Here is an 11,806-nt window from a genome sequence, read left to right on the forward strand (position 1 = left end):
CTGGGCATTGTTGGGAGTGATATAAATAGAAAGGAATGTAAGCTCTTCTTATATGCAATAACAGCAGCAAGAATATTATTGGCCCAAAAATGGAAGCAAGAAGAATTACCGACGATTGAAGAATGGAGGATGAAGTTAATGGACTATGCAGAATTAGATAAGCTATCAAGAAGGATTCAAAACCGGCGAGACCAGACATTCACAGAAGACTGGAGTAAATTTACAGACTATTTGAAAAGTATTTGTGAAGATCAGACGACGTTTGTAGGTTTGCAAGAAGTTTTGTGAGTATTATTGGAACTATTGCAAAAATGGATAAGGGGGAGGATGATTTGTTAAGAGATTTAAATGCAATATAAAGTTAAGAAATGCATAAGAAGTGGTTAAAGCGGTGGATCATCAGAGGTGCTGATGGAAGTCTAAAAAGATTTTATAAGTGATAAGTTTTGTGGTACATTTTATAATTTATATGTTAAAATCAATAAAAATTATATATATATATAATTTCCTTTCTTCTTCTCTTTCGTCTTGCGAGTTTTTCGTCTTACGAGGCATTCGTCTTGCGAGGTACCACTGTGTATACACACAGTGGTACCTCGCAAGATGAATGCCTCGTAAGACGATAAACTCGCAAAATGAAAGAGTTTTTGGTTTTTTGAGTTGCTTCGCAAGACAAATTTCCCTATGGGCTTGCTTCGCAAGACGAAAACGTCTTGCAAGTTTCAATGCCTTCCTATGGGAATTTGTTTTCAATGCATTCCTATGGGAATCCGTGCTTCGCAAGACGAAAAATTCGCAAGACGAAAAAACTCGCAGAACGAATTAATTTCGTCTTGCGAGGTACCACTGTATAGTAAGCCTAGCCATCATGGCTACTTACCTCTTCCAAGCCCTTGGCTGCAGATGAAACCCTCGCAAAGGAAACAGGTATGAGAGGACTTCCACCTCCTGAGCCTCCTCTTCCACACAGCTGGGCCTTGGCTCATTTTGAGTGGGGCCAGCTGCGAGTCGTTCCCTTAGCATTTGCAGGAATTGCTGGGAGTGCCTCAAACATTGAAGGCAGAGCAGGTGTGTAGCTTTAAAGAGAACTGTATTCCCCTCACAGAACTACAATTCTCAGGAGAGAGATGATTAATTGCATTTATATAATGGCCAATACCTGCAGGTTTAATTATCTATTAAATCTGCAGGTATTGGCCATTATATAAATGCAATTAATCATCACCATCTGCTAAACCATTCACACACACACATATAATTTTATTAGTTTTTCAATGTATTTTTTTCAACAATAATTAACCATACTTTTGTATCATATACCTTTTTTTTTACTTCCATCAATCACATCTGAATTTTTTCCAATCTATTCACTTAATATACATTTCTTCCTTCCACTATTACATTTAAATCACATAACTAATATCTCTATTCATAGCTGTCAACATTTTCCTTTTTTAAAAAGGGAAATTCCTTTATTAGCTTCAACCAGAGCCAGGGCCTTTTCAACACTGGCCCCGGCCTGGTGGAACGCTCTGCCTCATGAGACCAGGGCCCTGCAAGATCTGATCTCTTTCTGCAGGGCCTGTAAGACAGAGTTGTTCCACCAGGCCTTTGGCTTGGAATCAATTTGATTCCCTCCCTTTCTTTTTTCTTTTCCTTCTCCTCCTGCGATGAGGCTACATTTTAATGTTTCAATATTTTAATGTATTTTAATTTTGTTTTTTAGTTGTAATCATTCAACTTGTTTTTATTATTGCTTGTTAGCCGCTCTGAGCCCAGCCTTGGCTGGGGAGGGCGGGGTAGAGATAAAAATTATTATTATTATTCCGAATAGGATTCCTCGCAAGAAAAGGGAAAAGTTGACAGCTATGTCTCTATTCTTTCTCTACTTGGCAATGTTTCATATATTTCTCCTTACAAAACTTCTTGCAGCCCTACTAGCGTAATTTGTTTTTTACAGTTCCTCTTCAAAAAGTTCGTATATTTCTTCCAACCTTCTGTGAATCTCTGGTCCTGCAGGTTTCGAATCCTTCCTGTCATTTTATCTAATTTTGTGTAGTCCATTAATTTTGTCTGCCATTCTTCTTTCGTCGGAATTTCTTTTTGCTTCCGTTTCTGAGCTAACAATACTCTTGCTGCTGTTGTTGCATATAAAAACAATTTAACATCTTGCCTATTAATATCCTCACCTATAATACCAAGTAAAAATACTTCTGGTGGTTTTTTTAAAAAATGTATATTTCAACATCTTTTTCATCTCAGGCTGCTAAACCATTCCATAATTGAGTGGGGGAGTTCCTAACAGCTCTCAGCACCCTTGAACTACTTTGTCATTTCATGGTGATTTAAATAGTCCTTCCTTGGAGATTTTAAGCAGAGTTTGAATGGCCACCTGTCCATCTGCATTGCAGGGGGTTAGACTAGATGACCCTCGGGGGTGCCCGTTCCAACTATGATTCTATGAAAGATACACGGTGAATGTGGTCATGGTTAGGACTCCATCTAAACTTCATGACAGCTTAAACTTTGTTGCAGCTTAATAGGGTGGTGAACTTGCTCAAGGTCATGGGGCGAGTTTCATGGCTGAGTGCGACTTTGAATTCTTGGGTCTCCCAGCTCCTAGGCTGACTCTCTAAGCACTACACCACACAGTCTCCTCAGTTCTCCCAGGGGGAATAGGGGCTCCTAACCACTCTTGCCACCCATAACAGACTACAGCATCTATGGTTTTTGGTGTGTCTCTTTACTGTAAAAATGGTGTTCACATAGTGCTCCAAAGAGGAACAACACCTTAAAGGTAAAAGGACCCCTGACCATTAGGTCCAGTTGTGGCCGACTCTGGGGTTGCGGCGCTCATCTCGCTTTATTGGCCGAGGGAGCTGGTGTACAGCTTCCGGGGCATGTGGCCAGCATGACTAAGCCGCTTCTGGTGAACTAGAGCAGCGGAAACGCCGTTTACCTTCCTGCCGGAGCGGTACCTATTTATCTATTTGCACTTTGAGGTGCTTTCGAACTGCTAGGTTGGCAGGAGCAGAGACAGAGCAACGGGAACTCACCCCCTAGCGGGGATTTACCCACAGCGCCACCCGCATCCTCAGTGCCACAAATGACCAAATTCTCCCCACCAGAGGCTATTGATCCATGCAAGCCTGAAGCAGCAGTTCTTTCCTTGCAGCAGTTGGTGGTTTGCATAACCCAGCCAGGAGGCCCATGGCACCATTCACATAACAAAAACTACTGTAGATATTAACATTTTGAAAAGTGTGTGTGGCGGGGCGGTCCTTGACTTGGCTTTCGAAAAACGCGGGCTTTGCCATACTTGAGTACTAGGGAACCATTGCCCTACAGGAATTACTAGAAAACTGAATGTAGCAACCCAGGTGCTTTGCCTAATTTATGCTGTGTGGTAATTACCTCACTGCAGGAAGTGAAGTTACAGGGAACCAGGCAGAGGGCCTTCTTGGTAGTGGCACCCGCCCTGTGGAACGCCCTCCCAACAGATTTCAAGGAGATAAAGAACTACACAACTTTTAGAAGACATCTGAAGGCAACCCTGTTTTGGGAAGCTTTTAATGTTTGACATACTATTGTATTTTAATATTTTGTTGGAAGCTGTCCAGAGTGCATGCAGGGTATAAATAATAAAATTATTATTATTAGTATCCTGGGCCATGATATCAGAGTTTGTTGAACCTTATTCATCGCAAATGGTCTAAAGCATTAAGTTCTTTGGATGGCAGTGAAGTTAAGGAAGCAGTGGAAGAAAGTAAGAGGCCTCATTTACGAGAGGAGAACAAACAATTTAAGGAAGATGAAGTGAGGCGGTACCCCAGACAAACCACCGGTTTGAGCCGGTGTCAATTCAGGGAAAATTGCCTTGCATCATGCTGAGGATTGTAAACCGGAATGATAAAAGTGTAATTTGAAAAACCAAATAAATATTTTTTTTTAAAGTAAACTGGACTGATGAATCTGCCTGTTTATTAGGATAAACTTTATTCATAACCACCTTTTAAAAACAACTAGGACATCTCACAGGCCTTGCCTTTTAAACTTTGCACAAATATATGATTCACATAATCTTCTAGAACCTATGGAATGTACAAGGAACAAGCAGCAGAAGAGACACAAGCTATATCTTGATCGCAGGCCATTTAAGTTAAACCATTCCTTGACCTTCGTACCGATTACTGGACTTCTTCAGAGGAAAAATACATATATTCCCCCCATTGAAAGAGTTCTGGTTATTTAGAGGTTAGCTTAGGGCAGGTGAGGTTGATAAAAGTGTTTTTTTTTAAAATAAAATATGCTAACCCACCATTCCTCCTCTTTAATTTAAAACCAGGGCTTCAACAATGCAACACGCTCTCCACCCCACCCCCAATATAAAGGCTGAAAATCATGTTGCTACATCGGGACTGCCTGGCAGGAGCAGATGCGGAGGACATCTTAAATACGGCGATGATGATGTAGAAGTTGCAGCATAAGCAGTAGTGGCAGCAGTACATAGCACCATCTTTGTATATGGTACCCTACAAAGGACACGCACAGATTCCAGGCTGCCTGTTGTAAGTCAGGTGTGCCTCCATTTATCTGGTCCTGGGGCCTGGGCCTTGATAAGTCAAGAGGACCTTCAAGGAGTTGGCCCTGGGGTCTGTACTCTGGAAAGGCAGGAGCTTCGCCAGCTATTGGGTCCTGGGATCTGGGCTTTGATAAGTCAAGAGGACCTCCAAGGAGTTGGCCCTGGGGTCTGTGCTCTGGAAAGGCAGGAGCTTCGCCAGCTATTGGGTCCTGGGATCTGGGCCTTGATAAGTCAAGAGGACCTCCAAGGAGCTGGTCCTGGGGTTTGTGCTCTGGAAAGGCAGGAGCTTCGCCAGCTATTGGGTCCTGGGGTCTGGGCCGCGATATGTCCATGGCCCTCTCACCTATCTGGCCCTCGGATTTGCACTGCAATGAACCCAGGGCCACCTGGCCCCCCGATCTGCGTTGTGTTAAGTCCAGGCCCCCCGAAGCTCTTTGGGGATTGCGCTGTGATAAGTCCAGCACCGCCCCAGCTCTCTGGCCCCAGGGTGGAAACCGCCAAAAGGCCGGGACCCGGGACTGACGCCAAGATGGTCTGCACCAAAATCCAGCCTGGTCCCCTTCCTCTTCGTCTGACAAGGGCAGGGACTCTTTCGGTACAGCCCTACTGCGGCAAACCGTCACCTCCCCCAGGGAAAAAATTCCATGGGTTTGCACGCCGGACACCACCCCTTCTCCTGTTTTTGTCCCTCTGTCCGTTTCCTTTCCTCCCTCATAACCATTCTGCGGCCTTTCTTGGCAGCTACTTATAAACGTCTCCCAGTCCCACTCCATGCCATCACCCCCCAGAATCTGTCGGTGGCTTTCCTCTTGCGCAAAGGGGCCTTGTCTCGGAAGGAGTTTGATTGATTTTGTGGGAGGCATCAGGCCTCGGCCCAACCCAGGGGACCAGCTAGCAAGACCGTCGCTCTCCGCAGCTTCTGAGCTGTTGTCTTGCTCCTCTTCTTCGTCTTCCCCTTGGGCCTCCTCCGGGTGAAACCGCTTAAGTCCCGTCTTCGGCTGGGCTGGAAGCTAGAAAGTGAGGGGAAAGGGCGATATTATAGAACAGCGTCAAATGGGGAGTTTTGTAGGAAAGGAGAAGAAATTGCAGGAGATTGATAAAAAACAGCGCTTTTTTTCTAGAAAAAGAGGTGCTGGAACTCGCCACAAAAACATCCTCGTTCTCTTAGAACCTGAGAGGTGCCGGAACTGAGTTCTGAAGCCCTGATAAAACTGCTTTTTTGAGAGGCATGTGGAGGAAGGGAGGGGAAAAAAATATAAAAAGGAAAAGCCTCCTCTGCTTATGAGCCTTTAAGAACAGCAAACTCTACCGAAAATGGGGAGAGTCACAAGAAAATCGCCAGGTTTCATCTTCTTCCCATCAACTATGGTGGGAATGCCTGTTCGCTACAACTCCAAGGAGAATTTCATCAATGCATTTCATATATAACAGGCACTGCAACAAGGCCTACTACTGTTTTGTCAATTTTCATAGAATCGTAGAACTGCAGAGTTGGAAGGGACCCCACGGTCATCTAGTCCAACCCCCTGCAATGCAGGAATTAGAGCTAATGTCTCTGGAAACGAGTTATATGATAACAACAAATCAGAAAGATACTGGCTTGTATAGTTTATACAGTGGCACCTCTGGTTATGTACTTAATTCGTTCTGAAGGTCCGTTCTTAACCTGAGGTACCACTTTAGCTAATGGGGCCTCCCACTGCCGCCATGCGATTTCTGTTCTCGTCCTGAGGTAAAGTTCTTAACCCGAGGTACTACTTCCGGGTTAGCGGAGTCTGTAACCCAAAGCATTTGTAACCCAAAGCGTTTGTAACCCGAGGTACCACTGTATATGTGTTTATCCCGTTTTGTTTGTTTGTTTATAAATCAAGTCTTTTCTTGAAGACAACAGGGGGCTTTGAACTGGGCTTACTTTTCTGGGTAAGCAATCTTTGGAAACCGCTGAGGGACTTCGCATGGTATCACGCAAGGAACTCACACGGGCCTCCCGTAACACCTGCAACAGTGAAGAAGAGATGTTTTAAGGCAGAGAATTAGGGCTGAACCCCATCTAGCCCTCCACCCCCACAGTAAGAAGACTTATCGGCACCTGGATGATATCACGGGTCATATTTGGCCACATCCCGGGGTGGGAAAATCTGGGGTTTTGATCCGCCATGGGTTGCCTCAGACAAACAGTGCAGCACTATGGGAAACGAAAAGAAATGCAAGGGATCAAGACTGGATAGCAGGACATAATAAAATAATAACAACAACAATAATAATAATACCTTTATTGTCAATGTACAACCTGTGTACAATGAAATTAACTGAGCCTCCCTCCTCCCCACCCACAAACACTCAGTCTCATTGCACTCTGTGTGCTTGTCGCACAACACACCAACCCTGAACGTCAGTTGCACTATATTATTTTCCGTTCAGCAGCCTAACAGCCCACGGATAGAAGCTGTTTTTTAGCCTGTTGGTACGGCTGATTCTACTTCTATATCTCCTGCCTGAGGGTAGAAGATTAAAGAGGTGCTGGCCGGGGTGTGAATCATCCCTGAGAATTTTTCTCACTCTCCTAAGGCAACGATCCCTTGCGATGTCATCTAGCAGGTTCACCACTCTCTGTAAAGACTTTCTGTCTGTGGCTGTCAAGCCAACGTACCACACTGTGGTACAGTATGAAAGGACACTTTCTATTTGCTCAGCTTAGGACAGCTCGTTATATAGTGAATGGAGAGCCCTGTTCAATAATGTTTGTACCATTAAATTGACATATAAACTCTGGGACAAGGATAACTGTGACTTTAAAGAGGAATGGGAACCTTTTACACAGCACCTAAAGACACAACAAAGTGAACTGGACTCTTTGGCAGGTGTTGAATAAACACTCACAAACTTTTTATTGATAATAATTAGTTAGATAAATTAAGGATTTATACAATTCTGTAATATGCATAGAATAGCATTTATAGAGAAACCAGAGACTGGAAATGAGGGAAGTCAGGGGTGGGGGGTGGGTTGTTTGTGGGAGGGAGGGGGGGGGGAAATGAGGAAAAAAAATTAAGGATCATATGTTTTAAGATAATATGTTTTGTTGAATTACATAATAATAATAATAATAATAATAATAATAATAATAATAATAATGTTCATAGCATTATTTACTAACAGAAACTGCTTGGCTCCAAAAGAGACTTCTAGCCTGGGGGACACAACCAGTTGCAGGAACTGAGGGCGACAGCAATTCTCTCCCCCCTTGAGATTCCAAGCAATTGGCGTTCGGTGGCAAGTTTGCCTCTGAACAGAAGAAAGCCATGATGACTAGCAGCTGAGGGGCATAAGAAGAACCAAGCAGGATCAGGCCAAAGGCCCAACTTCCAATTTTCAACAGGGACCAAGTTGGAGGCCATCATCTCCCCTCCCCAGCCCCTGAAACCATTTCCAAAAAGTAATTAATGGCCAGAGAAGCTTGTTTAAACCAACTGGGCCCCAGTCCTGGGTGGTGCAATGGGTCGGTGGGTTTGGCTTTTAACCGACCCAAGGACGGCTGTGGGCAAGATTCCTGCACTCCAAGGGGCTGGACTAGATGACCCTCGGTGTCCCTTGCAACTGTACCATTTCTATGAGAGGTCTCTTCCCTCATCTGCCCCCATCCTGCCTCTCCACCCGTGCCCCTTTTCTCACCTAAAAAGCCACAAAGGTTGTCTCTTTCCTCAGAGTTCCTTTTGAGGGCCCTTCCAACTCTTGCAGTCATTGGAGACCAGGGTTCAATCCCCACCTGGCCATGATTGGGTGACCTGTTGGGTCAGTGACTGCCTGGCAGCCTAATCTACCTCACAGGGTTGTTGTGAGAATTAATTGGGGGCTGCCACCTTGAGTGCCTTGGGGACCAAGATGGGATATAAATGAAAGGCAAGTAAATAAAGAATTAAAACCCCCTTATAAGTATTATAAAATCCATAAGATGGATGGATCAAAAGAGTGGGGGAAATCTTCAGTCTGAGATGAAACCTGAACTGCATTGTAATGTCTCCACCCCCATCGTTCAGCCCGGACAGTGAGATCCAACGCTGAGGGCCTTCTGGCGGTTCCCTCATTGCAAGAAGTGAGCTTACAGGGAACCAGACAGAGGGCCTTCTCGGTAGTGGCGCCCGCCCTGTGGAATGCCCTCCCAGCAGATGTGAAGGAAATAAGCAGCTATCTTCTCTTTAAAAGACATCTGAAGGCAGCCCTGTTTAGGGAAGTTTTTAATATTTAATGCTGTATTGTTTTTAACACTTGGTTGGAAGCCGCCCAGAGTGGCTGGGGAAACTCAGCCAGATGGGCTGGGTATAAATAATAAATTATTATTATTATAATAACAAAATGCGGGCAAGTGGAGAGATCCATTTAAGTCTACACCAGATGTGGGGAACCTGGGGCCCTGCCAAAGCCCGTCTTACACTTTATCATCCAGCTTCATTGGCTGGGGCTGATGGGAGTTGGAGAGTCCTGAAACATCTCAAGGGCCATGGGTTCCTGTGCATAGTTTTACACACTTCTATTCATGCCCACCCCCAGCTGCTTCTTTCCTCGGGAGAGGAGAGATAGGTCACACCCACACCAGCCAATTAAAGCACATGGGCTTCCCCCAAAGGATCCTGGGAATTGCATGAGGAAGGGCTGTACCTCAGCCGCAGAGTATCTGCTTTGCATGCAGAAGGTTCTCCACCTGAAACTTTGGAGACAAAGCCTTCTAGACAACACTGAGCCTACAGGGACCAATGCTTTGACTCAATATGAGACAGCTTACTACCTTCCTAGTTTACCCCTCAGAGCTACAGTCCTTGGACCCGTGAACTACAGCTCCCAGGATTCTTTGGGGCAATCCATACGCTTTTAATATATGGTGTAGATGGAGCCATTTTTTATTTTTGCCTTGCCTTTGGGATGCACCCATGCTGGGGTTCGGGAATTGTGAGAGTCCTGCTCTGTAACCACTGTTTAGGATTCCACATTTGGAATAAACACGGCGCTTCTGGAAACAGAAAAATTTTAACCATGCAGGAAAAGTGTGGGTTTCAAACCTAATCCAAGCAGTGGGATGGTGTTGTAATTGAGAAAGGGCCTTGCTCCTGCAAACCGTTGGTGTGTGTTGCAATCCCCTTTGATTAGAGACAATCACCATCGCTGCCACCACCTTTGTGGTGACAAAGATTTGTCTGCAGTCACAGTCAAAGGCGATTGCAATGCCCTTCCCCGGTTTCCTGGAGATTCCCCAGCAGTTTTCAATGGGCAACTGTGCCTAAACTATTTGGGAATCTGGTTCCCAAGCCAAAGGGGGAGGGGGCACTCCCCCTAAGCCAAGCTGAGAAAATTGTCAAACGTTTTGTGAGAGGGCACTATGGAACCACATTTATTAAACTCCTGCTCCTCTCCAGCCATTTCAACCACGCTGCAAAAGTGAGGAAGAAGGATTAAAAAAAAACTCCACGCAAGGATTTTTGCACCCGAATCCGCAACGGAGAGTGGGATCTACTTTTCCGACCAGGGCTTCTTCTAAAATAAAAGCAGTGAGGCGCCTTGCACGGTCGTTTTGACAGTGTCGATGCCCAATTTTCTCTTGCAACGCGCGCGCGCCCTTGGTTAAAGAAACTTGCCTTTGGGAATTTATTCCCCAATGGGAGCTTTCAAGCGCACGTGTTTTCTCCAGTCGCCGAGGCTTTAAATCTCTGCCTCGCTTTTTGCAACGTGGTTGAAATTTCCGGGGAATCGGTGCGCGTGCCCAAAAAAAGCTAGGGAAAGTTGGGACACCAAAACGCCTGGTTAATGAAACCTGCAAGTGAGATCAGGATTCTTTGCTTTAGAATCCACCCTTTTGGCGCAAAAGCAATAAAAATAGGTCTAGACTTGAATCCCCTGTTAGAAGACCCTCATGCCACTGTTGTTGCACGGAGTCTCCCAAAATATATATAATACAAATATATACATTTACAAAATATGCAGATTTACGTCACTGGCTTTATTACAGAAGAGACACACAACCCACCAATTTCTGCTTTTCTCTGGAAGAGCATACCAAAAAAAATCCCGTCTCTTGAACTCACCTAAGATCTTCCAGCGAGAGGATCCAGAAGCAGCTGTGTCCGTGGGGGAAAAGAGAGATCCGGAAGCGGGAATTTTTTAAAAAGCAGCTGGTTGCGACGTCGTTTCCGGAAGAGGAGCCCCATTGGAACAGAAACCCAAACTGGAGATCTTGTGTTCCCAAGCTTACTCTCTGGAAGCGGGTTGCTCAATTTCCCCCCGAAAGCTTTCGATTTGAGGAAGGGGGGTTCCTTTAGGATTGGCAAAGGTTGATGGGAATGGTGGTTCCAGCCAACCCCCGCTGTGTTTTGGGTAGGAATTTAAGCATGAAAAAGAAAAAAAAAAGGTGAAAAAAATTGGGTATCCCCCCCCCCCAGCAAAGGGGAATCTTCAGCCCTCCCCAGCTCTCTTTGTCCCTAACCCTTGGTCATGGGGGGCTGATGGGGGTTGGAGTCCAGCCATTTCTGGTCTTCCAGAGGGACATTGTTCCCACCATCTTAATGATTAACCTTTTAGGAACAGATAGGTAGCCGTGTTGGTCTGCCATAGTCAAAACAAAAAAAAATTCCTTCCAGTAGCACCTTAAAGACCAACTAAGTTAGTTCTTGGTATGAGCTTTCGTGTGCATGCACACTTCTTCAGATCTGAAGAAGTGTGCATGCACACGAAAGCTCATACCAAGAACTAACTTAGTTGGTCTTTAAGGTGCTACTGGAAGGAATTTTTTTTGTTTTAACCTTTTAGGATGCGGTGAACAGAGTTGTACATGCACATATATTATACTTATGCGTGTTCTTTTCATGATTCTATGCATTCAGTGCACACTTTCCCCTAATGCTCATTTTAAAGCTTTTTGCTTGGATACGCCATCAGAAAAATCAAATAGTGCAAATTTTACTCTGTGCAGGAGACTATTTGTCACCCGTGGCAACTGCAGCTCAGAATGTGGGGAAAGGGTGGTGGAAAGGAATAGGATTGGGGGGTTGGATTAAATGACCCTTAGGGTCCCTTCCAACCCCACAATCCCATGGTTCACTAAGGGGCAACCAAAATGATTGAAGGGGTGGAGCAACTCCCCTGATTGAGCTGGCAGAGGTGGTCTCTGGCATGGTTTTGGAGGAACACAGTCATTTAGAGATTGCCACTGGGCTCACTTGGGACTTCATGGCTTCC

The 11,806-nt window shown here is 45.0% G+C and overlaps 1 protein-coding gene across 1 annotated transcript; it reads right to left on the reverse strand.

Moving 5' to 3' along the window:
• Positions 1-4,000: 4,000 nt before the first annotated feature.
• Positions 4,001-10,767, reverse strand: LOC309364920 (uncharacterized protein). Its single transcript, XM_081902934.1, has 4 exons — positions 10,657-10,767; positions 6,672-6,767; positions 6,495-6,578; positions 4,001-5,592 (listed from the first exon to the last, which is right to left on the reverse strand). Exons 2-4 carry the CDS (start codon positions 6,738-6,740, stop codon positions 4,450-4,452), a joined length of 1,296 nt encoding a protein of 431 aa, XP_081759060.1. The 5' UTR covers positions 6,741-6,767; positions 10,657-10,767; the 3' UTR covers positions 4,001-4,449.
• Between the last annotated feature and the right edge of the window lie 1,039 nt (positions 10,768-11,806).

This window comes from Podarcis melisellensis, assembly GCF_964234715.1.
Source record: "Podarcis melisellensis genome assembly, chromosome: 2".
Classification (NCBI taxonomy): Eukaryota; Metazoa; Chordata; class Lepidosauria; order Squamata; family Lacertidae; genus Podarcis; species Podarcis melisellensis.

Bases quoted from the DNA above. Each gene is read 5' to 3' on its own strand.
- LOC309364920 (XM_081902934.1), bottom strand. From the start codon at position 6,740: ATGGCGGATCAAAACCCCAGATTTTCCCACCCCGGGATGTGGCCAAAT. The intron at 6,579-6,671 runs GTGCCGATAAGT...TCACTGTTGCAG, and splicing joins TGACCCGTGATATCATCCAG to GTGTTACGGGAGGCCCGTGT. The intron at 5,593-6,494 runs GTAAGCCCAGTT...CTCACTTTCTAG, and splicing joins AAGATTGCTTACCCAGAAAA to CTTCCAGCCCAGCCGAAGAC.